The 27,728-nt window shown below is 38.2% G+C and overlaps 1 protein-coding gene across 1 annotated transcript in view; it reads left to right on the top strand.

The window, feature by feature from the left end:
- The first annotated feature begins 9,382 nt into the window (after window positions 1-9,382).
- UNC80 (unc-80 homolog (C. elegans)) overlaps window positions 9,383-27,728 on the top strand; it is a 214,063-nt gene continuing 195,717 nt past the window's right edge. The window contains exons 1-6 of the mRNA XM_008570410.1: window positions 9,383-9,548; window positions 10,473-10,521; window positions 13,078-13,234; window positions 14,176-14,477; window positions 23,714-23,837; window positions 26,318-26,391. Coding sequence (XP_008568632.1) covers window positions 9,457-9,548; window positions 10,473-10,521; window positions 13,078-13,234; window positions 14,176-14,477; window positions 23,714-23,837; window positions 26,318-26,391 — 798 coding nt within the window. The 5' untranslated portion in view covers window positions 9,383-9,456. The remainder of the gene's footprint in view (window positions 9,549-10,472; window positions 10,522-13,077; window positions 13,235-14,175; window positions 14,478-23,713; window positions 23,838-26,317; window positions 26,392-27,728) is intronic.

Here is a 27,728-nt window from a genome sequence, read left to right as displayed (position 1 = left end):
AGATGCAGCTGAGGATGCCAGAAATAAAAGTTGTATTTACTGTGGAACAGAGAAAGCTATTACTGCTGGCAGGAGGTCAGAGTCTGGGATATATGCTGCTGCCTCATGGCTGAGTCATGAACAGAAGCTGCCATCCCGGGAGAGGGCGCGTGCACTAGAGAACACAAGAAATGAGGAGTAAAAGAGGTGCAGCAGCAGGGAGGATGTGCCGCAGCAAGGCTGTTTCTCCCTATTTCATTAGGCAGCCTTGGCATCACCGGCTGTCATCACCAATTCAGGTACTTCTGAAATTTCAGCCAGTCACACACAGACAAACCTTTCATTAATAGGAAAATGTCAATAGAAAAGCAGATGTGGAATTTCCACATTTTAAAAGGGTACACTTTCTAAAATAAACTCTTTTTTTTATAAATTGGACCCTGTGCAGAAATGGGTTAGATGCTAGAAAAACATAAATAACAGCATTCTTTTAAAAGCAGTGGTGTAAAGGAAGTTTCAAAAAAATATTTTTATACTTTAATGGGGAAATTAAATTGAAGTGTAGTTTTCTAAGGGCCTGTTTAGCATTTTCCACCTTAGTAAAATGAAGCTGACTTCATTATAACATAGTATGAAGTGAAAAATTGTACCTCTTCATCATCATAATATGACAGTGTGCAGTGTGCATAATAATGGAGGCTGAAGATTAAAAATGTTTCAAATCATACCAATGTTTAATGAAAATGGATAGTCAGTGACTCAGCAAATATGGCTTCTAGTACCATGAACCTTTCATACAATTTCAGCACTGAAACATGTGATTGTCTATAAAATAAGAAACGTGTAAAGTAGGCTGGAAGATATTGAAGTCTACCTGAAATACAATATACACATTTCTTCCTGTCTTCTTAAATCTCCATAGAAGAAAAAGACTTTTGTATTTCTGAAACAGAACTCTCAGACAATTCATAGGAATCAGAAGCCTGGTATGAATCTGTTAGGCGAGGTCATTAAAACTAAAGTTAATACAGAGATCTGACCTATTGAGGGACGGACCTTCCATGTTTTATGATTACAAATAAATGAATTCCAAAATGATGGCAGGAGACAGCATCTGCCCCTGTACTCTGCTGGCATCAGTGTGTGATGCTGAGTCATGTAAGCCTGTGCTCCAGGGATGTGTTGACTAGCAAGCCCTAACAAGATGTCAAGTAGAAAAAAAAAATTAAATATAAGTGCTATAGCCATCTACTCAACATAACTTCAAGATTCATACAGCACAGGCTCTGAGAATTACCAGAACTGTCTGTCCATCTTCCTCAGTGTCATATTGTGAAGGGCATCATGGATTGCAACATTGAGACAAGATGAAAAAGAAGACTAAGCTACAAAAGAGTTTGTTTGGAAGGCTAAGAGGCTGTGTCATCATGTCAAAAGAATAATATAAATGATATGGTAGAACAGGCACTGTTCCAAGTGCTTTACCTATATTAGAGGTTATTTTAAAACATGTCTAAAAATTCTTTGACACTTCTCTTCATTGAGAGTTGGGGTCTATATTGCTTCCTTTTGACTCTGGAGCCATCTCAGTGACTTGCTTAGAACCAATGGACTGCAACAGATATTTTGCTATATGACTTCTGAGGCTAAGTCAGAAAAAAATATGCAGCTTCCACCTGGTTCTCTCAGGATGCTCACTGAGAGTGAAGTGAGCTGTAAAAAAGTCTAACTACCCTGAGACTGACACTCAGGAAAGGCCACCCACATACTTCTATTCCAGTGGACAGTCCAAGCTGAGCTCCCAGCTGTCAGCCAGCATCGACCATCAGACATGTGAGTGAGCTGTCTTGGATGTACAGTCCACTTGAGTCTTCAAATAACTAGAGTCCCAGCTACATCTTACTGTAACTGCACAAGAGATTCTAAATAAAAACTGCCCTGCTGAGACCTCCCAAATTCCTGATTACTCACCAACTCTGAAACCATGAGCACTATATAATTGTTGTTTAATGCTGCCGAGACTTGGACTAGTCATTTGTTATGCAACAGTAGTAACCAGAAAATGTAGAATCATGTAATCCTCACAACTTTACAAAATAGCTACTCTTATTCCCATTTTTTGGATGAAGAAAACTGACTGCCAGAGGTAAGTGGCATTTCCAATGTTACATGACTCGTTAGCAGCAATGCTGGTATTTGGACCCAGGTAGTCAGGCTCCAGGGTCATTACTCTTAAGTATCTTGAAATGAATGTTATCATCTCTGAATATCTCATGTGCCATTTCAGATCCTCATGGCCTCACCTGTCTCTGGAGCCAATGACCATTTGTTCCAGCTCTAACCACCTCTGCAGAGACCAATACTCTGAGCACTCTTGCCATCTTCACTTTGCCTTATGCCCCTGCCACATGCTCTCAACTAGTGACCCAGAAATTCCCTACGAATGCTGAAGCATGAGATGCCATAGGACCCTCTCTGATCCCACACATATGTGTCCAAAGGAGTGTGGAGGAACTAACACCACATAAGGCAAACTGAACCTCCAGAACTCTTCTTTTCTCCTATAGGCACACTCTCCTGAGGAGCAGATTCTAAGAAGTCAGTTTCAGATCAAGCAATCAATTGTGTTTGATACTAAGTAGTGCTCAACTTGGTAATGCACTATACTATTAGCTGTGCCTCCTTCCCCACTTCCTCTGTTTTTTCCTCACTCCTAGCCCCTTAGATTGCACCCCCCAATAAGAAGCAATACATAAGCTATTGTTTCAAATCCTGCTTTCCAAGATGCAGAGACCAAGATAATATCCAAACATTTTTTCATTTAATTATGATGTCTATATATACATAAAATATATGGCATTATTTTGCATACTATAAACTTTTAAAGTAAATGGTATTATAGCAGAAGATCATTTTGCAAGTTGTTTTGTTCACTTGACACTATGTTTTGGAAATTTTGCCATGTTGATACGTGGAGCTCTAACTCATATACGTGTGAATATGTCATAGACAATTTATCCATTCATCTGTGTATGGATAGGCATAGAATACTCAATTCACTACTAAAATGTAATGTGATGAATAATAATTGTTCTTATCATTTTGTGCAATTATGTGATAAGTCCCCCAGGGGCTACTTAGAAAGAGAATTGTTGGATTGAAGTGTGCACATATTTCAGTTTTACCAGACATTGCCAAATTAGTTTCAAAACGATTTTATAAACTAAATCCTCATTGGCAGTTCTACATATTCTTAACAAGACTTGGTATTGTGAGGCCTTTTTAAGTTGCTTGATTTTATAAAATTGGAAAGAAATGAAATTGTTGTTTTTATTTGCATTTAACAGATTATTTATTAAATTGAGTATATTGATGACAACTGTGGTTATTGATGAGACATAAGCATATTCTCATTTCTCAATTTTTTTTCATATTTTGTCTTTACTTATTGATTTTGCTATAATTTTTAATATATTTGGATCCTAATCCTTTGTTGATTAAATGCCTTGCAAATATCTTTTCCCATATACATACCTTCATTTTTTATTGGTCATTGTAGAGAATATTTAATACCTTAAAATTATCTTTAGTTTTTTATATTGCCTTAATTTTTGAGTCTTTTTGCGTTTAAGTCTTTAACCCAGTTGAATTTGAAGGTTTCAGGGAGAAATCTCAGTTTACTTTTTTCTCTATAGAGACAAAATATCCCTCTGTGTCACATGATTTCCTATTTCATTGTTGAACATTTCATTCTTTTTTACTAGTTAATTTTTCTATCCCTATGTTACTATCAATCACATTTTCTTAACTATTGTATAGTCTTATGATTCCCCAATTATTTTCTTCTTTTTCAAATCCATCTTGTCTATTCTTGACTCTGATATTTTATATGAATTTTAAGATCAGCCTTTTAAGGTTATATAAAAAATCCTGAAGTAACATTGGATTTAAAGAATAATAAGGTATCTTTATGAAAATGAGTATTCATACTCCCAAACATGGTATTTTTTCAAGTCTTTAAACAATTTATTCAATTTTTTCCACAAAGATATTAAAGTCTATAAAATAGACTTATTCCTGGATACCTTATAGATCCTCTTGCTATTCTGTAGGCTAAACATAGGCAAACCTTAAAACAAGTAAGTATGATATATTCAGAGAATGATCAATTCTATAAAATAAAAAAAAAGAAATGCAATAGAACATTTCTGGGACAGGATAGATAAGACTATTTTAGGCAGGTTAATAAAAAGTTTATGAGGAACACTGTATTTTGGCTGGTATCAAGCCATGTGAAGATATGATGAAAGAAAGAACAGCAATACAATGTCCTTGAGGGGCCAGGGTGGCTAGAGGAAAACAGCAGAAAAAGCTGCACAAAATGAAGTCAGATCATACAGAGCCTAACCAACTAGAATAAGGAGCTTACATGAGTAGGGACTGTGGGCTTTGGAGTTTTGTTTTGGTTACTGTGAGATCACTGGGACTGCCCTTTTTGTACTGATCAGCTATTTGGGTTAAGGATGCCCAAGGCACATGGAGTACATTTACTCCTGCATAGTAGGAGTAACCCCAATGTAAGTGTGTCCTCTCCCTTCTAACTCCAAAACTATAGCATCAATGTAATCATCATATTTGCACACTTCTAACTGATAGACACATAACCCAGAAGTTATGTTTCATCTTCAACTTTTAATGGGTTGCTGTAGAGTAATGGTGGGCTCTTTTCCGTAACTCTTTTTATGGATTACTATGAGTGTTCACATTCTTAGTTTCTCTTATGTACTTACACAGCATTCTAGATTCTGCTTACAACAGCAATCTTCCAAAACCCAGCCAGAGTTATCCTCTGCTCAGCTTATTTAAGAAGAATGTTTATTTTTATATATATCTGGCAATTTGGCATTTGGCCACTATCAAAATGTGCTCTTCTATTAAAAAGAGAATAAACTTCAGGGGTGACATTCCTTTAGTTACATGTGCCCGAATCTTACAATTTCCTTTCACATGGTTCCTAAGGTCTGGTAACCAGTTTTCTCTTTCGGCTCAGGGCCACTCCATCACAGGGTGCCATCTCTTTGGGAAAGTTCCACATCTAATCCAATGTCTTGAACAGTGAGATGGTAGTAACATGCAGCAATGATGGTGGAGCTGGTTCATTGACTCTTTGGTGATGTAATTGTCCAGATGAACTCGGTTCTTAATTTTCCCCCAACAGTGTTCACCTGAACTGAAAAGAAATGTATGAAAAAAGACAGCATAGATAAAGCATTTAGAGAGGGCAGGTTTCTTCCAAAATCTAGAAAATATTTAGGAGTTTTCAATGAGAAGTAAACCACAGTGATAATATTGATTCTCCACTAAAATGTTATTTTGACAACGGATCTTGACAGTGCTTATTATAGATTTCTTCCACCTCCAGTTGACTCATTGCCTCACAGGCATTTGGAAATGGAAGGTGACATTAGCTCTTCTTCATTTTCTACCATCAACAGAGCAATTATTTCCTATGTTCTTGAGCAGCTTCCACTTACATGACTCATAGCACTTCTTCCAAACCCTCACAACTACGCAATACTCAGTGTTATAGTACAAAGTTGGGGCAGAACTTTGAAACCAGACTTCACAGTTTCCTTCATCATTTACTGTGTAACCTCTGGCAAGCTATGTAATCTTTTTGTGTCCCAATTTTCTCTTTAAATGTTTATTTTTTATCAATTGATTGATGCACTTAAAACAGACCTTAACACATAACAAGTATTAATGTTTTTTGGACAAAGTCCAACTTTCCTCCATCAAATACCACTCTTAGCAAATGATCTTACTGATTACTTCACAGCTCGCACAGGCCATCAAGCCAGATCTTTTTCTTATTCTCATTCTTCTTCTTTTCCTATGAACTTAGTCTCTACTATTTTTCCTTTTTAATCCCCCATCACAGGAATTATTCCTCCACCCAAGGATGATCAGTCCCACTGTGTACCAGATACAGTCTCCTTCAGAACTTTATTCATTATCTCCTCTCCCAAATATTCTCAACACTTCCTTCATTAATGACTCTTTAATTTTGCTCCATAAATATTTCCAAGTCTCTTATTTTTTAAAAAAATCTGTGGTACAGCCACTTTGAAAGGCAGCTTGGCAGTTTCTTACAAAGTTAATCATAGTTTTATCATGCCATCCAGAAGTTACACTTCTAGGTATTTAACCATGAGTTGAAAACTCACATTCACACAAAAATCTGAATGCAGCAGATTTATTCATAGTTGCCCCAAACTGGAAACAACCAAGATGTCCTTCAATAGGTGAATGGATAGATAAACATCCATACAATAGAATATTATTCAGCAATGAAAATAAATGACCTATCAAGCTACAAGAAAATAGAAAGAAAGAAAGAAAGAAAGAAAGAAAGAAAGAAAGAAAGAAAGAAAGAAAGAAAAAAATGGAGAAAACTTGAATGCATATTTCTAAGTGAAGAAGCCATCTGAAAAGTATACATACTGTATAATCCCAACTGTAAGATATTCTGGAAAAGGCAAAACTTTCCAGAGGGAAAGAAAAAGAAAGAGGGATGAATATGCAGAACACAGGGGATTTTTAGGGCAGTGAAACTACTCTGCATGTTACCATAATGATGGACACATGATAGTATTCGCCAAAACCTATAGAACTGTATAATACAAAGAGTAAACTCTAATGTAAACTATAAACTTTAATTAATAATAATGCAGCAATATTGGTTTGTCAATAATAACAAATGTACCACACCAATGCAAAATGTTGATAATAGGAGAAACTGTGGGCTGGGAGAGAGAGAGTATATGGGAACTCTCTTACTTTTGGTTTAATTTCCCTGTAAACCTAAAACTGCCCTAAGAAATGATTAATACTTTAATAATAATTCTTAATAATAAAACAATAATAGTAATATTTACTATTAATAATAATAATTATTAATAATAATATTTTTTAAAAACTCAAGTAGGTTATATAAATCATTTCACAGCCTAGCACCTAGATTGGTATCTGAATAACTGGAAGAAGGTGTGTGTGTAAACCAGGAGTGGGAATCTTGGGGACCATCTTAGAATTCTGGCTACCCTACTATCATATCCTATGATGTCACCACTCAATAGTGTTCTTTGTAACAATAGCATAACATTGATGACCCCTGCACTTCCAAATCAGGCTCTTTCTTTTCTCTTTTCATGTATTTGCCTAGATTATTTTATCTACTTCCATGGTTTCAATTACTACAAAACTGATCTATCCTACCTATTTAACTCTTCTAAACTCCAATAGATACTCAAGGAAAACTCATTAATGCTCCCATACATGCATGTAAAATAAGAACATGGTTCTTCCTGTCAACTTTTTCTCTCTTTGTATGATATCACCATTTACTCAGTTGCTCAAAACAGAAAATTGGGAGCTTTGGTTGATATCTATTGAAGGCTTAGTATAGATCAGGGACTCTCTTAAATTCTTTAGAAGCATTAACATTCAATCCTTACAACATCTTTAAGGGGAAGGTACTGTTATTTGGAAACCTTGGCACAGAGTTTTTTCACTGTCCCAGGGTATTACATCTAGTAAGTGGTAGGGCTAAAGCCAAAACTGTCTGGCTCAAGACCAAAGCTCTTAACTACTTTGCTGTCTATTTTTCTTTGCCCATGCCCACTTGGTCATTGAGTCCTATCTCTGCATTATCATTCAAATTCACATCCTTATCAGTAGCCCTGCTGTCATGACCTTCGTTCAGGATCTCATAAAGTATTTCTCTAACCTCCAGCCTGCAACACCTATCTACAGCGCTTGTCTGTTTCAAATAGCCTCTACATTTCTGTCATGTCAATCACACTGAAGTGGAAATGAAGTTTTTACTTCCCTGATTAAAGGCTTCCTGTTCTAACTTCTTAGCCTACCACACAAAGTCTTCCTCCACCTAATTCTTGCCCATATTACTGCCTTATATCTGTTCATAAATGAATCTGTATTCATGTCTCTCATGATACTCTTTTCCTTACATGTCTGTCTTCCTTTCAATATTGTGAGTTCCTTATGAACAAGAGTCAATATAGCATAGTGCCTGGTATGGAAAATGCACTCAATAAATATGCATTGAATAAAGGGTATTTAGAACATTTCTTTTTTTGCTTCAAGATCCATATTTTGAGATTCATATTAAAAGGTCATTTCAAGAAAGTAAATGAAGAATTTATTTCCATGGCTGAAAATACCAATATGTATCATGCAGTTGCCTCTATATGGAGTAGACTCATATGTTATAATTATACAGGAAATATTTCTATCTGTTTAGATCAAGGCCTGGGGTCTGATTCTTCATTTCATGGGTTACACCCATATCTTTGTTCAAAAAAGTGTATGACTGTGTTTGTTTTGTTTGTTTGTTTGTTTGTGGGCAGTTGGATCCACAGCAATAGCTTTCTAGTCAGACTGCTTCACCCCGTCCCACGCCACCCCACCCCTACTTGTTTTACTGATAGATAATACATCTAATGGTAATCCAACTATGAGTTATAAAGGCATCTGACTATTACAGCTGAAGGAAAATGGCAGATATGACCAGGGTGTACAGAATTACTTAAGTGCACTTAGGGGACTATAATAACCCACATTTCCTCACAGCATGATTTAAATGACCTTCCTCAATTTGCAATTAACTTATTCTCAACCGGTTAGTTTAGGAACTCTGCACTCCTGCGTTGCCAAGGTTAATTTCTTCTGGTTACCATTTTAAAATAAATTCTCACGTCCGAGAAATTTCACTAGGCTTCCTCTCACTAGCCAAGCTTGCCTCCCTTCCTTGTTGACGCTTCTAATCATTTTCCTGCGCTCCTCCCGCTGAGCCCCGAGGGCGGACTCCTGACCTCCTTGGTAGAGGTGCGAATGATGCCAGGGTTAGTGACTGCTCTGCGGTTCCCCAAAGCTCCTCCTCCGCAGACGGACACAGTTCTTCGGATCGCTGAGGTTGGGACGCAGGACAGGGAAGACTCCTGGGGTGCAGCTCGGAGTGGGAGAGCCAGATCCCGGGGGCTGAAGAGGCCGCGCAGGGGTCCGGCGCGCGCGTGCGATGCGCCACGTGGGCCGCTCCGGTCATCCCCGCGCTGCTCCACCTGCCCCCGACCGGCCTCTGCGGCTGGGCCGCTGTCCACAGTGGGAGGTGCTGAAAGCAGGGAGCGGGCGCGGGGGCGGCGGGGCGGACGGCTCCTCCGAGCGCCCCCCTCCTGGCGCCGCGGCTCCTCCAGCCCTCCCCGCCTCCCGCAGCCATGTTCCACGCGCGACGAGGGGCGGGGGAAGGGGAGAGGGACGGGGCATCGGGGCGGAGAAAGCCGGCGGTGCCTCGGGGAAGGAGGGGATGAGAGTTGGGCAGAGCAGCGGGAGGAGGCGGCGGCGGCGGCTAGCGAGGAGCCAGAGCCGGGTCCTGCAGCAGGACTCCCGGGAGCCACCATCATGGTGAAGAGGAAGAGCTCCGAGGGCCAGGAGCAGGACAGCGGCCGCGGCATCCCCCTGCCCATCCAGACCTTCCTGTGGCGGCAAACCAGGTGAGGGGCGCCGAGGGCGCGCTGGGGGCGCTCCCGGGGCTGCCTGGGTCGTCGCCGCCGACACAGCCACAGCCGCAGCTGCTGCTGAGGCCGCGCCACAGCCTGCGGTTCCCTTTCCGGGGCTGGAAAGCAAGCCCTCTGCCCCCGCTTAAAAACACGCATTTAAAAAATATTTCAGGGAAGTTGGACGACAAGCAGATAGGCAGTTGTGGAATAAATGTGTACATTATTTATGGGGTGTGAGGGCAGAGAGCCTGGGAAGAGGGGGCGGGGAGCTAGGAAAGATAATTATGACCGGTTATGCTCCTGCGTCCAATTCCCCCTCCATCTCCTGTGTAATTCCAGCCCGGTGACCTGTTGTTTTTCCAGCTCCTGTTTGGTGAATATCTGCTATGCCCACTTGTTAACCGATTTCCTCAGATTAATCTCCCTGGTTAAAGCTCCTGAGAAGAATGTTATTTGATAAGGTATTTTTTCCCCCTCGGGTAAGGCCTGAAACCTATTCCAATAAACAGGAAAAAAGATTTCCTTTATTATTATTATTATTTTAAAGATTTATCAGATAAGAAATTAGATTGTGGAAATCATGACCCACAAGCCATGTTCATTTTTCGTTTTTTAATATTACTGTACGCATGGGTAAAGCACCACTTCTGACCACTGGCGATTTAAAATCTGATCAGGTGAAAGTCTTCAGAAGAAGAGTGGATACAGAAAATCATAGAGATCCACATCTCCATCATGAATGTAATTACACGTGTAAAAGCAAATGTCAGCTGTTCAGCACCTGCTCATTAACGGACTATAGGAAACATGAAATTTGAATTTCATAGCACCATGTCTTATTCATGGAAAATTGTCATAAGGATGCTTTAATAATAATTTAACTTACTTTTATAACAAATATCTCTATTAATTTTTCAGTGCATTTTTGAGGCCTAAACTGGGGAAGCAATATGAAGCCTCATGTGTGGTATGTGATTTTTCCCATTTAATGATTATTAGCATATTCTGTGTGATAATATATACATTATTTAGGGGATAGGAACCCAAAAGAAATATTTTAAATCATACTGATTATATTTATTATTAATTCACTTGGAAAATACTATTGAGCACCTACTGTGTGCCAGGCACATTTCTACCTGCTGGGATAGAGCAATGATAAAAACAAACATAGCATTGTAAAGTAAGCCAGATGGTGATAAGCTCTATGGAGAAAAATTAAGCAATAGAGGAGATTAGGAAGCACTAGGGTGGAGGGTTTATTTTATAAGCAGTGGGTGGGTAAGGTTTACCTCCTAATGTGACCCTTGGACAAAGACATGAAGGAAGGAAGGGAGGGTAGGCTCGCTGAGGGAAGAGCAGAAGGAACAGCAAGTTAAAGGACCTAAGAGGAGAAAGTGAAGGATGGGGAGGGATTGAGTGGTAGAGAGAGGGCAGAGAGGTAACAGAGAACCAAGTGGTGGAGGGCCTTTCAGGGCAAGTGTGAAAAATCAAATCCTTAATCGACAAAATTGAGACTATTATATAGTGGAAGTTCATATGATGAGTGCCTATGAACTATCTGAAGAAAGTAATGTGCAATTCCATACTTTTGTGTTTTGCATATGTTCTGCAAGTCTGAAAATGAATGATATAAAATTACTATGAAAATAATGCTGTTAATATTTATGCAAAATAAACTGTACTTGTCCTGAAATTCTAAGGGAATCTTATATCCCTACAAATTCCCATTTTACAAATTGAGAAAAGGCAATGTCATCTTATATCCCTACAAATCTTATATCCCTAAAAAATTCCCATTTTACAAATTGTGAAATTGAAATGAACTTTTCGCAGCCTTCATTAAAATTTGGAGCTCACGTGGGTCTTTACATTGCCTGTATTATAACTTAAAAGTGGAAATCTACCCATTTGGTTGATATTGCCATGCGTATTTACAAATAGCTACATGGATGACTTGCTTAAGGGCTCTAAAATGTGTTAGGGCCACAAACTATGATGGAAGCGACTGGAATGTTAAACATACACCCCCCACACCCACACACTCAAGTAGGAGTTTGTTTTGATGCATCTCCTGTCCTTCAAAGTTGCCACAAAGATGTGGGTTTAAAAAATTATGAAAAGTTGTATTAATAATATTTAAGAAGAAAATGACATAAACTATGGAGAACTCCCTGAGCTTAAGAAATATGTTACTCATCCTCTACAATGTATCATTCGACTATATAAATTCTTTGTACTTTTTCAGTGTCTAATATAGTGACCTTTCACTTAATGAATGCTTAGATTCCTGAGAACTGAAGAATTTAAGTGTATTTGGGTATGAATCACCAGTATATCTAAAGGCCTTTATTTAATTTCTTAAAAGAAAACAAAAGATTACATCTCTGATTGTTCTCCTTACCAAAACCTCAGCGTGCCTTTCATTGTAAAGGTGAATTTATTTTCCTCTTTTTGAATCAAAAAGTAAATACTTTTCTTTGAAGAATCTCTTTAGTAAGACATGACTTTTTTTTAGGTATCCTAATAGTTCCAATAATACAGTTTGAACACTAGGGACTTGTATTATGATCATTCTACAGGACATTTACACAATTTTTTTGACCATTCAGGGTTTCAAGTAGAAATCATGTTTTTACAAGTTAAATGTTTATTAAATTTATTCTGAAATTTGGTAGCTACATCCCCCCCAACACCTTATAGTGATAAAGTCACCTCATAGTGATTTTCTTCCTCCCTCAAAAAGAAAAACAAAGAACTGAGTAGATCAAACTTGTTACTTATTCTGAGGTGCTTCACTCTCTGAAAGTATCCCTGGCAAGGATAGAAGATTTAATAACCAGCAAAGCAAAGATGGCTTATTTCCCTCCTCCTTCCCTCCCTCCCTCCATCCCTCCTTCTCTCCGTCTCCACCCTTTTTTTCTTTATTCAACAGATGTATTGAGTCTCTTATGGTTCCAGGCATTAGGTAAGGAGTGTTCAGTACTAGGTCATTGCTAGGAATAAGGAATAAATCAGGGTCCCCAAAACCAGATTTCATAAAAGAGTTGTATCTTAGTTAACACCTGTTGAGCACACTGACATAAATTCTTTCCTTCAAGACATTTTCATGAAAAACATTTCATTTTCGTCTGCAGTTGTGACAGCCCCTTTGAATGACTCAGCAACATTTTATAAAGCATTACATTCTAAAAATTTCATGAGGTTAAATGTGTTGTTATCCTCTTTGTTAGAAGAAGCTTATTTGACAGAAATAAAAATCATTTAATAATTCAAGCCATTCACTGTGGATCAAAAGCCTGCAAACAAATGGGTAGATAACAAGAAATTATCCCTGATTCATTGCATATCAACATATACAACGAAAAATCACGCGAGCGTACCTTAAGAAATTTGGTCCAGCGATTTGCATCTTTAAGGATATACAGGACCTTGATATCTATTTTTTCACCAATCGGAATCTCCAGTTCCTTATCTTGGGTTTTGGTTTTTGTTGTTGTTTTTGGTTTTTTGCTATCTATAGTCTTTTGAACGAGTGTTGGTTGAAAACAAGCTTCATGGCCTCTCTCCGGCCCTCTCTGAAGCCATCCAGAGCATTTCCAGGTGGGAGCTGGTGCAAGCTGCTTTGCCTCACGTGCTCCACTGCACAGCAACCCTGCTTTCAAACAGGAACAAGCTTGGTGGGTGCTTCTGCATTACTTCTGTATTCATGCCATTGTCCTTTGTGGTCAACACTCATAATAACAATATGTGTGAGTGGTTACTGTTTTCCCAGGCACTGTGCATATATTATCATATTTAATTCTTACAAAACCCCCCTCACCATTATTTCTATTTTACCAATGAATAAACTAGCTCTCTTGTTTTAAATTTTTTAATTTCACAAATAATATGTGAATATATTCTTCTGTTAAACATTAAAATATTATAGGTAAGCTAAGGACTGCCAGCAACCCAAGATGAGTGGGACTCACCTTGGTTGGTGTCTTTGGCCAGGGTTGTTGCCTTTGCCCTCTCAGTTCCTAAATCAACCACTTTCATGAATTTGGCATATTCTCTTCAGACATTTTTCTGACTTTGTAGTAGTGTACATGTGTGCATGTGCAAAAAATATGTATATTTTTAAGATTGTTTTGCAGATTGCTTTTCTCATCTGGCAGCATGTCCTAGCCACAGACCCCATGTTAGTGTGCATGCTCTTCTCCATCCCACTCCTTCCCTCATTTGAGTCTCTGCTCAAATGTTACCTCTACAAAGTGATCTTTAAAGGGCACATTCTCTAAAATAGAGTAGTTGTTATCTTCAGAGCCTATATTTTTGACCACTATGATGTCTATTTGGATATATATTTGGGTATCTGACTAAAGAGATGTGATTCATGCAGTTATTACACCCTTGACAGCATCATTCCCCAGAGATTGCAGCCAGCAGGAAAGCCCAGAAAACCGAGAATGAGCCCTGCTAGCAGTGGTTCATTCATTTTACATAGAGAAATGCTAGTGTTTCCTGGGAAACTGAGTCACAGAGCCAAGTAGGGATGTTCTTCCCAGACCTAAGATTGACATTCTTTGCTGTGGCCATAGAATTTGTCTTAACCTGGCTGTGTGGTTGTCCCATGCAGGCCACCAGGATAAACTGGGTGTTGCTGAAACAAAGCTCCTTCACACCCTGCACTGGATGCTCCTGGAGGCCCCCCAGGACTGCAACAGTGAACGGTTTGGGGGCACAGACCGAGGCTCCAGCTGGGGTGGCAGCAGCAGTGCTTTCATCCACCAGGTTGAAAACCAGGGTTCCCCAGGGCAGCCCTGCCAGAGCAGCTCCAATGATGAAGAAGAGAACAGCCGGAGGAAGATCTTTCAGAACTCCATGGCTACTGTGGAGCTCTTTGTCTTTCTCTTTGCTCCTTTGGTACACAGGATCAAGGTGAGCAGAAAACAGTGTTTGGGATGGGATGGGATGGAGATGAGGTGAGGGTGGTCTTCAAATGATATTTCCATATTCAGCTGTCCTTGCCTTTATGTGATCTTACAGCAAGTCAAGACATAGAGAGCTTTATTTCTATATTAAACCACTGAACATTACTTTAAAAACTGAAATCTTCATATATCCTTTACCAACTTAAAAATCTTAGTGGTTCTCCGCCTGTCTCAGGATAATGCTCAATATATTAAACATGGTATATAAGCATAACCTAGGGCTTCAATTTCTTTCTTGATGACATTGCCTGTCACTCTCTGCTGCCACCTCATGATCCAGCCTTGGGAGCCACTAGAGCCATTCCCTGAACATTCCCTTGCTGTTCACGTTGCCCTCCCTTCTCTCTTCTGTTCTTCTCATGGTCCTTCAGACCCCAACTTAGTGTCACCATTTCCATGAAGCATTTCCTCTGATCTTGTCCATGTAGAGCCTAGCCACTATCTCCTCTGTATTTATATAGCTTTTTGTAAGTACCTCTATTATAACCACAGGGTCTAGAGCAGACGTTTTTGTTTTTTATGTGCTGTGGACTTTTGGGAAGTTGGGGATAGCCTAAGAATTACTTTTAAGAATATTTTTAAATACATAAAATACAAAACATAGAATTAACGTGGAAACCAATTGTCTTGAAATACAGTTATATCTGTCTACCCCCCAGACATGGAGAAGGTCATACAATTCGAAATCACTGTGCTCTCACTTTCTAGCTGTGTGATCTTGGTGATATGAGTTAATCTCTAGGATACCCAACTGCATAAAACTATGGATACTTCTAACACAGGGTGAATATGTGCGAAGACACATAGTATAGTTCCAATATGTGGAAAGAAATCAAGAACTATTTGTTGTTTCTGTGAATGAATAAATTACCATATTCCATCTAAGTGCTAAGATAAGAGATAAAAAGGAGGTAATATGTACAACTGCTCTAGTGAATATTATGACTTTAGTGAATGGATGTTATAAAGGTGGTTATTACCTTTAACAATCACTACAAAGGGGACAGACTAGTGAGTCTTTTCACTCATTTTCGTTTTTCACAAAATTCACTTTCTATTGACTCTATCCCATTGCTGGTAGGCATAGATTTAAAACTACGTATAAATTCCCAAAGAACAACACATACACTGGCCACATTGCCCATCAAACACACCAAAATTTTTAAGTGTTGTTAAATCATTTTAAGTTGCTTTTTAAAAAGCTTTAATTTTCCATTTTATAAAGTCTTTTATAAAGGTTACACTTAATGGAAAGCATTAACTGAGACTGTCCTCTTGGCCTGTGGGACCTGCAGGACCTGGCACCTGCCCACCTCCTGAGCCTCATCTCCCTGTGTCTCACTAGCCTCTCTCTTGTTCACTAATCCTCAGGCTACCAGAGGCTCACCCTCAAACTCCATAAGCTCATTCTTGTTTTCAGGTCCTTGGCACTGTTTTTTCTCCTACTTGAAACATTAGCCCCAACTCTCTACCCCCAGATTTTCACATTGCCATGTCCCTCTCATCAATGTACTCACAATTCAAATGCCAGCACCTCAGAAAGTTTTTCCTGGGGTACTTTAGTACCACTGGCATATTATCCTACTTTAGTTTTTCCTTCTTGGCACTTATCAGTACCTGGAATTATTTTGTGTGTTTGTCTACATGTTTATGGCCCTTAGCCCCACTGGAACAGAGGTCCTTGACTGAAGGGATGCTGCCTGTCCAGGTCACAGCTGTATCTGCAGTGTCTACAATAGTGTCTGGCACAGATGAGGCTCTCAGTAGGTGCTTAATGGCTGACTCACCAAGTAAACACAAGTTATTATCAGAAGCTGATCAAAGTGCCAAAAGCAGCAATTTTATGTGGGTATATAGTCCTTAAAATGGAGAGAGCAGGAAAGAAGGCTCCTAATAAAAAAAAAGAAAGAAAGAAAGAGAGAAGCTTCCAAAGAAGTCTATATGCTGACAAATATATATCATCTGGATTGGAAAAATGTGGAAATATAGGTGTGCCCAATGTGGGAAGACTTGGAAGAATTGGAAGACATGGCTGATCAAGTTTTGGAAACAGATAAGTCTACATTTGAATCCAGTACCTGCTGATTCCTACTGTATGACATAGAGCAATCAATTTCTTTAAGCATCAGTTTTCTCAAGTACAAATTGGACATAAGAATAAATTTATGGGGCTTTATGAGGATTAAACAGGTTATAGTACTTGACCTGACCCATAGAAAGGCATTAACAAGTGTTAGTTGTTTTTAGTGCTGGCATTTTATTGCTGTTGGCATTGTGTACTAAGAGTAGAAAGGAAGCGAGATCCTCTTTCATGTAGTTGGGAAAGCTGGCCCAAGACCCCCAAATTTTACCTGTGGCCTGGAAATGAAGCACTTTTAAAGGAGTAAGATAATGCATACAAAACTCTGTTCAGTGATTGATATATAGTAAACAGTTATTGTTAGCCATATTACTAGTATTCTTATTATTTTATCATCTTGTCATTGCTATGAGGGAAGTATTGTAGGAGGAAATTTACAAAGAGATGAATACCTTTAAAAAGAATGTAACAGAACTCTTAGAAATGAAAGATTTACTCAGTGAAATAAAAAATACAACAGAGAGCTTGAGCAGCAAGCTAGAGCAAACAGAAGAAAGAATTTCAGATCTTGAAGATGGTCTTTTCAAAATAACCCAGCCAGACCAAAAAAAAAAAGGAAAAAAGAATTAAAAATAATGAAGAAGATCTAAAAGAGATAGCAGAGAACCTCAAGTGCTCTAACATCCAAGTTGTGAGTATTCCAGAAAGGGAGGAGAAAGGAAAATGTATTGAAAACCTATTCAAGGAAATAATAACAGAAAACTTCCCAGGTGTAGGGAAAGATACAGACCTTCAGATCCAGGAAGCTTGAAGTTCCTCAAACAGATTCAATCCAAAAAGATCATCCCCGATACACATTATAGTCAAATTTACAAAGCTCAAAGACAAAGAATTCTAAAACCAGTAAGAGAAAAGCATCAAGTCCCTTATAAGGGAACCCACATCAGACTAACAGCAGACATCTCAACTGAAACCATACAGCCTAGAAGAAAGTGGTATGATCTATTCAAAATACTAAAAGAAAAAAATTGCCAGCCAGGAATTCTTGAACCAGCAAGGCTCTCCTTCAGAAACGAGGGAGAAATAGTGTATTCCCCAGACAAACAAAAACTGTGGGAGTTCACCACCACACAACCAACCCTGCAAGAAATTCTCAAGAGAGTCCTTCATCTGGAATCTGAATAATGATGATCACTATCATGAATACACAAGAAAGAGCAAAACCCACAATTCAAACAAAAATGTCAATGAGAGAGAAAGAAGCTAAATGACGCTACCTTAAATTTCCAACTCACATTGAAGAAGAGAAATAAAAGGGGGAATAACGATCAACAGATATTTAAATCATCTAAACAAAAAGCAATTAAATGACAGGAATTAAATAATACCTGTCAATAACTACCCTAAATGTGAATGGGTTAAACTCCCCATTCAAAAGACACACTGATTGATTGGATTAAAATGCTAGGCCCAAGTATATGCTGTCTTCAAGAGACCCACCTCACCTGTAGAAACACACAGACTAAATGTGAAGGGATGGAAAAAGATATTTGCTATAGAGAATAAAAATTATTGGGTCAATGAATTTCTCTGCAAGGCCTTTTCTGTTTGAGAGAAGTACTTGTTATTTTCAACGTTGTTGGGGAATGTACAATCTCTAGATCAGGGTTTCTCAGTCTCAGCACTGTTGGCATTTTGGGCCAGATAATTCTTTTCTGTGGGATACTGTCCCATGCATTGTAGGATATTTAGTAACATCCACTGGATGCTAGTAACACCCCCAGCCCCCTGAGTTGTGATAACCACAAATGACTCCAGACATTGCCAAATGTCCCCAGGTGGGTAGGTGGGTAGAAGGGAATAGGCCCTGGCTAAGAACCAATGACCTAGATCTCTCATTTGCCTGCTGGTTATCAGGCCCTATAGGGACCCATCTTCTTTTCCTACCCATCCTATATCCATGTGAACTGCCCCTCACCAGCACCATTCATATCCTTTCCCCCATGCTTCCTTTAAAACTCCAACTCTAGGTCAAGATCAAAATCCACTTTTTTTATCCCCACCCCAGAGCTCTCTGTGTTGATGGGGAAACGATACAAACATCCAGACTGGTGCTTCTACGAAGTGTGGTCTCCAACCCTGGTGTGCTGCCCCTGTTGTCAATCCTTTCCTTGACATTGCTCCCTAAAGTCCTCACTCAGCACTTACATGGACAGTGTTGTAGGTTGAGGCTCGCACAGGACATGGTGCTGTACGAGGCTTGGGAGGCCAAAATCCAGTCAAGGCATGAGAGTAGGCTTCTCATTTACTACTAATTCCTTCACTTGCTTTTGCTTACATGATAGACAATTTCACATATCATTTCTAATTTTTACAACCACCCACAGAGATGTGGGTACCTTTGTCTCCATTTCACCAAAGAGGAAACTGAGGTTCAGGGAGATAAGTCAAGCTTATAAGTAACCAAGATAGGATTCAAACCCAATTTTATGTGACTTTCTACAAAACTACACAAAATTTCTTAAGTTTCTGTGCTGGAGCTTTTTTCACCAGGTCATACATAACCTCTGAGTTGTTGAACTTATTCTCTATTTTGCAGTCCTCATTTCATCAAGCCTCCACTGCACTTGAAACTATCACTATGCCTTCTTCTTGAAACTTTCCGTTCTCTTAATGACACCACACTCTGCTGATTCTCCTTGCATCCCTGACTATTTCTGCTCTCTTTTGAGAACTCATCTTCTTTGCCTGCCCCTTTAACATTGGGGTTCTCCAGAGATGCATCCTGGATGCTTTGCTCTTCTAACTCTATCCTCTCCTTTGAAGGCCTCCTCCTGGCTTCACTTACCATTTGTGTCCTATAGGCTGAGGTTACTAACTCTATGTCTCCAAACCAGACTCACCTCTTGGCCTCTCCACCAAGCGTCAACTGACTTCTCCACATAGATAATTGATGGACATTTCAAACTTACCTTGGAGTGAGACGAGTCCCTATATTCTACGTTTCAATGAATGGACACATTTACACAAACCCAATCGACCTTTGATTACTCACTCATCCTTATCGAACATTCTGTTGATCACAGAGTCCTACCCATTTTATCTCCCCAATAGTTCTCGAATTTATCACATGTTCTTCATCCCTGTTCATTACCTTAACCCAAGCCTTCATCATTTCTTTCTTGGACCTCTTACTTGGCTACTATTTAACTGGATTCACTGTTTCCTGGTTTGTCACATAAAATTCAACCTCAACACCAAAGTGATCTGTCTGAAATGTAGATCTCATCATGTTACCAACAGGCTTAAAAGAATTTGATTTCTCATCATACAGAGGGTGTGATGTTATTTTATTATACTCTAGCTCCTTAGGCTGGTATTCCTGGCCCTCTAGGACCTGTCAGACTACTTCTTTTAATGAGATCCAGATGCTTAGAATCTTAGAATCTCTCCAAGAACATACAACATACATGCTTTTTTTTTGCCCCATGACTTTTCTCATGCTGATCCTCCTGTCTGGAATACCTTCATACCCCACCCCTCTGCCTAGAAGATTCCTACTCATCCTTTAGGGCTTTAATTGCAATCCATCCTTCTTTCTCTTCTATTTTTATAATATTTTAGTCACATCTTTATTGCTATGCTTAGTTATACTTTGTGTCTATCTCTTCCACTAGATTTTGAAAGGTTTATTGTAGAAATTATCATTGTACTTATGGTAGCTAACATAGTGTCTGTGTTTAGTACATATTTAATATTTATTAAGTAAATTAGTTCACTAATTAGCAAATAAATCTAAGTGAGTCATCCTTTTGCAAGAGAGTGTATTATTCAGTGCTTATTTTTCTATGTTTTTAATTTATAATTAGCTCAAATATTTTATGTAAAATCAATAATCTGAAAATTCTGTCAAATATATTGTTAATTTTAAACCAAATTTAATTTTATCATTGAGAAATGATGAATATTTGTTAAACTAAGACATCTTTAAATATGGTATAAATATTGTTGTAATTTTATTATATGCACTTATTCCTTCAACATATATTTATTGAGTGCCTACTATGCCAGTCATTATTCAAAGTGCTGGAGAAATAGCAGGAAATAAAACAAAATGCAAGCCCTCAAGGGGATTTTAACAAAATTCATCTGTGTAAAGTAAACATCTTTAAAATGGAAAGAATAATAGTTGTTTAATTGAATCTCTCTAAGCTACTAGTAAATACATTTAGAATTGCTTCATAACACCATGGAAATAGGCTCTCAATGAGAGCAAGAAAAGCATTTAAAATGTGGGGATGCTGATACTACCAGTGTTTCCATCTTCTGGTTTTTCTCAGGAAGTTTCTAGATCACCAGCTCTATAGTTGTTTGAATGATAAAGAGTGTCTTCTCCAGTTAATGAGTTTCTGGTCATGTGTACATACATACTATTGGGTGTCTTATTAAATGGGGCTCTAAAAGAGGAATTGGGATTCCAGAGTTTATGCATTCAGCCAACTTAAGAAGACTTACAAAGGATCATACCAACATAAGAGGAGGAAATAGGTGCTGAAGGTATTCAGGTCTGAGTGATTGGATTTAGCTGGTATTATTTGGAGAAAGTCAATTATGCTTGATTAATCAACAATTATATATTTATGCTCAAGGGGAAATGCACAGAGAAGGAAATCTCAACTTGTCTTCAAGAAATATGCAACTACTATCTATCGATCGATCTATATATACAAAATACATAAAATAAAATGACAGTAACTGTCCCTGAGTGCTAGGTTTCACACTGATAGAGATGTTAAAGGTCAGGATTTCAGTACAAGAGAGCACACTTCCAGCTGCAATTTTCATTGGAGTTTTACTTGTACCAAGGTTATGTATGAGAAACAGAAAAGTACTGAGCTCAGAACCTAAGAAATCATTAAAACCAGGTCAACTGAGGTTTGGCTTCCTGCATTTCTGCAGAAAAATCTAATAAGCTTTGCTTAATGTTAATTTTCTGCTGGTTAATTTGTTGGATCTAATACCATGTAGACTTTGCAATGTCCATTGCAAGAGAATTTGGGTTACTCTCCCCTTAACTCCAGACCTATCTGTCTAGTGTCATACTCAATATTTCTAGTTGAATGTCTAACAGGTGTCTAAAATGTCTAATGCACCATGTCTAAAATTAAGCTTCTGAAATCCCCAAACCTGCTTCTCTTTCATTTTGCCCATCCTTATTAATAGCAAAGCCAAAAACCCTTCACACCTCTTGCTCTCACATTCTACTTCCAATCAATTAGCAAATTCTGTAAGCTTTATCTCCCAAATGTATTCAGAATCTTCCAATCATTTTGCCCCTCCAGGAGCACCCTATTCTAATCATCTTTCACTTGCCTGATAGCAATAGCTTCCTAAATAGTCTCTTCTTCCACCCTTTCCCTTTCTCAGTGTCACTCTGATACTCAAAACCCTCTAGTGGCTTTCCATCATTCTCAGTAGTTGCTGAAGTCCTTACTCTGACCTATCAGGCAATATATTATCTGGCATTCAATAATTTCTCTGTCTTTTTTTTCTTTTCTCTCATTCACTGACTCCAGGCAAACTGTCTTCTAGCTGTTTCTTGACCTCCCAGGTATACTTAGGGCCTGTGCACTTGCTGATCCTTTTTCATGGAATATTTTTCATAGAGATATCTCCATGGCAGCTCCTTCATTTCATTCAGATCTTTACTCAAAAGTCATCTTCTCAATAAGGCCTTCCCTGGCCATACTGTTGAAAACATCATTACCTTGCCTGACACATCCCTTTACCTGCTTTATTTCTTCTCTTTTGCACTATGAGAAGGGATTTTTTGTATGCTTTGTTCATTATTATAATTGAGAACCTAGAATAGTACCAGGTACATAGTATGTGCTCTATAAATACTTGTGGAAAAAAGGTTGAATGAATTTGACCAATTGCTTTGTGCGCTTTTCTTTTTCAGAATCATTTTTCTTTTTCTATTTTTTTTCAATTTCTTCCTGGCTCTTATCCTTCTAACTCAGTGGTTTTCAACCATGGCCACATGTTACAGTCACCAGGGGGAACTTTAGAAAACCTCACAGATCTAATTTAATGGGTTTGAGTGGGAGAGGGAAGTGAGACCTGAGCTTCCTATGTTTTAAAACTCCCCAGGTGATTATAATATGCAAGCCAGTGTTGCAAATCACTGCCCTAAGGGAATTCTTGGGTCTCAGATGTGTTCATTAATTTGTGATCCATTCTCTGCTTCCATCTTTACATTGTTTTGAGAGGCTGAGGTGTTTAAGATGTAATTCCAGAATGCTATATATTTGGACTTACACAATATGACATTGCATTTTAGACACCTCAGCCTCTCAAAATGATGTAATAGTGAGGCAAAGAATATGCTCCTGGAAGAGACCTTCAGTTATAGATAGATTGAGTGAGCATGGGTTGTGAAGTTACCCCAATTGAGCAAGTATTTATTATCTATTGTGCACCCAATTCCTAATGCTATATCAAGTACTATGGTGATGCTGGGGGCAGAGAGAAGGAGGATACCTGATCTATCCCTACTCTCCAGGAATTAACAATTATTGAGAAAACAGCATTATAAAATAACATACTATGAAGGGTCAAAGTGTATGTTCCTGATTCCATGAAATGCAAGAAAGAAATGAACTGGAGAATAGAAAGTCAAAAATCGCCAGCAAATGAGGGTATTGCTTTATGAAGGAGAAATAAGGACAATTATATAATTAAGTGGAATGGTAATGATAACCACAAGTAAAGAGATCTGACAAGACTCTTGAAATAAACAGGTCTTGATCACTGCAAACACAAAACAATAACTTGTGTGTTCCATGCTTTGCCCAAAGCTGCATTTTGATTAGTTATTAATTTTGCATTAAGCAGACCATCGTGATTTCCATAGTAATTGCAGTGATAACCTAGGGTTATTGGTTTATTCTAGAAACACTCATCTGAGTGATGAAAGAAGGGCTGGCAGATCAACCCACTCAATAAATAACCTCATGGATGAAGTTAATTCTTGCATTGACTGGTCCCTTCAACCAGGTCTTACAAGTCGGTTATCGGACATAGATCTTTTCTTCCTCCAGGAATCTGACCTCACCTTCCGACTGGCCAGTGGGCTTGTTATATGGCAGCCCATGTGGGAGCACAGACAGCCTGAAGTCTCTGGATTCACAGCACTGGTGAAGCCCATCAGGAACATTATTACAGGTTCGTGACTTAGACACCCAGTGGGACAGTATTAGCAGATTCCCTCACATATAGGAGTAAGGGTGATGGGTTGATTTCCCCTTAAGAAGCCAAAAGGAGGCAAATCTCTCCGGGAGTTATCTGGGTGTTCCAGGTACAGGACTAATCCACGTGAAGAGAAACTCCAAACCAGGGGCACATGCTTTTCTGTTATGTGACTTTGGGTAAGTCATTTAAACTTCATGTGCCTCTGGTTACTCATCTGTAAAGTGGGAGTTAAATATCATATTAATAGTACTTACAGGATTGTTATGACAAATTAGTGGGCTGATCTATGTAAAACTGCTTAGAAGAATGGCTGGCACATAATGAGTGAGTAAGCGGCAGCTATTATTATCATTATTATTATTATATCATCATCATCATCATAATCATTGTGATTGTAGATGGAGTAGAGGCTCCTCGACAGTCTCATCATAGTGTTTGATTGCTATCAAATCATTTCACTTCAGGTATTGTCTAATAAAATAGTCTTACTATTGAATTGTAGAAAGAGTTACCACATGATAGATTGAAAAGAGTGTGGTAGGCTCACACTTCATTCCAAACCTCTCACTATGTATGTAAATTAACTCTGCTGAGCATTTCCATGCATGTAAAACAGAGATGATAATGCTACCTTACAGGGCTTTTTAGTAAGGAGTATATGAGAATGCACATAAGGTGCCCGTTTTATAGTAAATGCTTAACAAGTTTCGTCCTTTTATTCCCAACTCTATTTTTAGCATCAGTAATAAAATCAGTAGTAAAAAGATAAATTATGTGAAAAATCTACAGAAGCATATGCATACATACATTTATATATCTTAAACATATACACACACATATATGAGGGTATGTCAAAAAGTTTGTGGAAAAATAGTATTAAGGGATAATACAAGTCTTTCCATAAACTTTGTGAAGACCCCCCATATATGTAGTTTGCTTTGTAGATAATGGAGAATTATGCATGTAAAAGGGTTTTGTAAAGAGAAGGCAACTATAATCAAGTTCTTACATATTTTTTTCCCGTATAACTTAACACAACCTTAGGGACACAATATGTCTGTCATAGGTGCAAGTATCAAGGAACTAAATAAGTAAAGATGTCATAGCCAGAAATTTACTTCAAATTCCATGTGTGGAATGAGGTTAATTACTTTGGATTAAAATGGTCTGAGAGCAAAGACAAGAGAGATGCAATAGTTTTCTAAAAAAACCTGGAAACAATACAAATGAGACAGAAGAAAGTAGAATATATTAAATTATAAAAATTATTGGTGAAAAAGTCATATCTTTATGATATGTTGATTAAAGAAATTTAATTTTTAATGTTTCAAAGACATTCTATCACTTTCCTGTATGAATGAGGAAGTCACTTCACATCAAGGGCTCTCTCTCTGCTTGATTAATATATAAACTATCATTTAGCAGCACATAAATGAAAACTACTAAGAAGCCATGCCCCTCCATGGGAGGCCCTGGGCTAGTCACCTCACCCTCCCTTTGCTTCTCAGTAATATTCACAGTGGCTTTCTTTACCCTCTGCCTGATGCCTGTGGACTTGAAATGCTGCCCAGCATCAGAGGGGAAATTAGACTCAGCTTAGACAGCACGGTGAGAAGAAAAAGTAGTGGCACGTGGTGACCGTGGTAAATCACCTTCCTGCTCACACCAGTTTACTTACAATTCAAATGAGGCATTGCTATCTTAGTTTTCCACTATTCTTTTTTTGTTTGTTTCTTTTTGTGACCGGTAAGGGGATCGGAACCCTTGGCTTGCTGTCGCCCACACCGGGCTCAGCCAGTGAGCGCACCGGCCATCCCTGTATAGGATCCGACCGCGTGGCCTCGGTGCTCCCAGCGCTGCACTCTCCTGAGTGAGCCATGGGGTCGGCCCCTTAGTTTTCCACTATTCTTGATCCTCAGGTAAAGATGTAATTGATTTGAATCATATCTCCGGTGCAACTTAATGTGGTGGGGAAAGCACAGACTCTGAGTTAGATATCCTCGGCTGGAACCTTTGTGTAAGGGTCAAATGACCTTGGGCAAGTTAAATTCCCTGTGCTTTAGTTTCTTCATCTGTAAAATGGGTACAGTAATATAGCAGTATCATGGGGTTAATAAGGGTTAAGTAAGTTAATATATGTAAAATGCTTAGAATAGGACTTGGCATATATTAGGTGTTAAGTAGATGTTAAGTATCATTATTTTTAGTATTGTTAGCTTTTTAGCACCTTAACCCATTGACTCAGACTGAAGAGATAAGTATCTACATTGATAACCCAGAAATACTAAGATTTTTAAATTGGTTATTTGATCTCTCTTACATGTTTATTAAATGTCTTCCTTCAGGGTGGTAATGATCTGTTAAAATGGGTTTTTATTTAAAAATGAATTTATGAAATAAAAATAACTTAAAATCTTACAAAATATGCGATGGAATTTCTTTCACCTTTGCAGCCAAGAGAAGTTCTCCTATCAACAGTCAAAGTCAGACCTGTGAATCACCAAACCAAGACACAAGACACCGAGAGGTTAGTTCATTATAATCATGAGAAGGGAAGCAGTAAATTCCTCCAATTTAGTATACTGTGAAAGGTAAGACAAGTGTTCTAGAATTGTACTACCAGGATTAAAACTAGCTTCTTCTCCCAGAATGTGCAACTTTGAACAGTGTCAGGTTTTTTATCAGTCAAGTATGAAAATTAATTTTATGCATCTCCCAAAAGTGTGGAGTTGCTGAAACAAGATAATGTATGGCTAATGTTTTATCTCAATAGTTACTGTGCAGTTAAGTAGTGCTTTATCTCAATTGCTAGCATGTAACTCTCAATTAATGTTAGTTATCACTAGCCATCTCACATTAAATAAAGTATGATCTCATTTGCAATTACTGAACCTCCTAATGTTTGTTAGGTAACCCTAATATATAGATAAGATAATACTGTAGGAAGTGGAGCGGGGGAAATATGAAGAAGGCATAAAATACAGTCTTATTCCTTAAGTAATCATAAGTTTAAAGAGGAGTCAAGACCAACCTACATAAAACAGAAGATGCAAAATAAAACAATATCATTCAATGCAAACTTGTCATATTTGATTCAGAAAAGAAACAAACAAAAGCCAGGTAGTTGAAAGCTGCATACAAATGTACACTGCCATTAATTTAATATGTTATTTAGATTCCTTCCTATTAGATTCCTTAATATGTTATTAGATTCCTTGTCTTCACTTCCAGTTCAACATGTGCAAAGTAAAACTTGCTGCTGCTTTCCATCAAAATCGGATGCTCTATCCAATGGATGCATTACTGCCAGGAATATCATTATCATTTTTATCTTCCAAGCTAGAAATTTTGGAGTTCTATTATACCCACCATTTACTCAGCAATTACTAAGTACAGACACTGTGATTTATATGCTACAAGATGCATATATTTTTCACACTTAACATCTTTGAATTAAATGTGCTTGACACTCTTTGGCCTCTTGCAATCACCCTGCCTGGTAGCAGTGTTGATATGGTTGTCATTCTTGTGCATCATGAATTTGGTGATTTCCAGCATCTAAATTTGCAGCATCAAGGTCAATAGTCTAAAAGAATATGTCACAGGGAACAGTGGAGAACTCTATTAAGAAATTACATGTTTAAGAAATAACACTCTTGACACTGGAATTTATTCTTTGGAAAAACTCAAATATTAACAACTCTAAGTTGAAAATTATAAATTCGAAAAAGTTTTAGAAATACCTATACCAATTCATTTCACTTATACTTTCCTTTCACATATATACAGGATGGAAAAAAAGCTCTTTCAATAAGTAGAAAATAAAAAGTCCTCAATGACTGTATTAGTCTGTTTGTGTTGCTC

Source organism: Galeopterus variegatus, unplaced genomic scaffold, assembly GCF_000696425.1.
Source record: "Galeopterus variegatus unplaced genomic scaffold, G_variegatus-3.0.2 Scaffold600, whole genome shotgun sequence".
Classification (NCBI taxonomy): Eukaryota; Metazoa; Chordata; class Mammalia; order Dermoptera; family Cynocephalidae; genus Galeopterus; species Galeopterus variegatus.
Note: the sequence above shows the minus strand (reverse complement) of the source record. Positions and strands in the feature narration are given on the sequence as shown.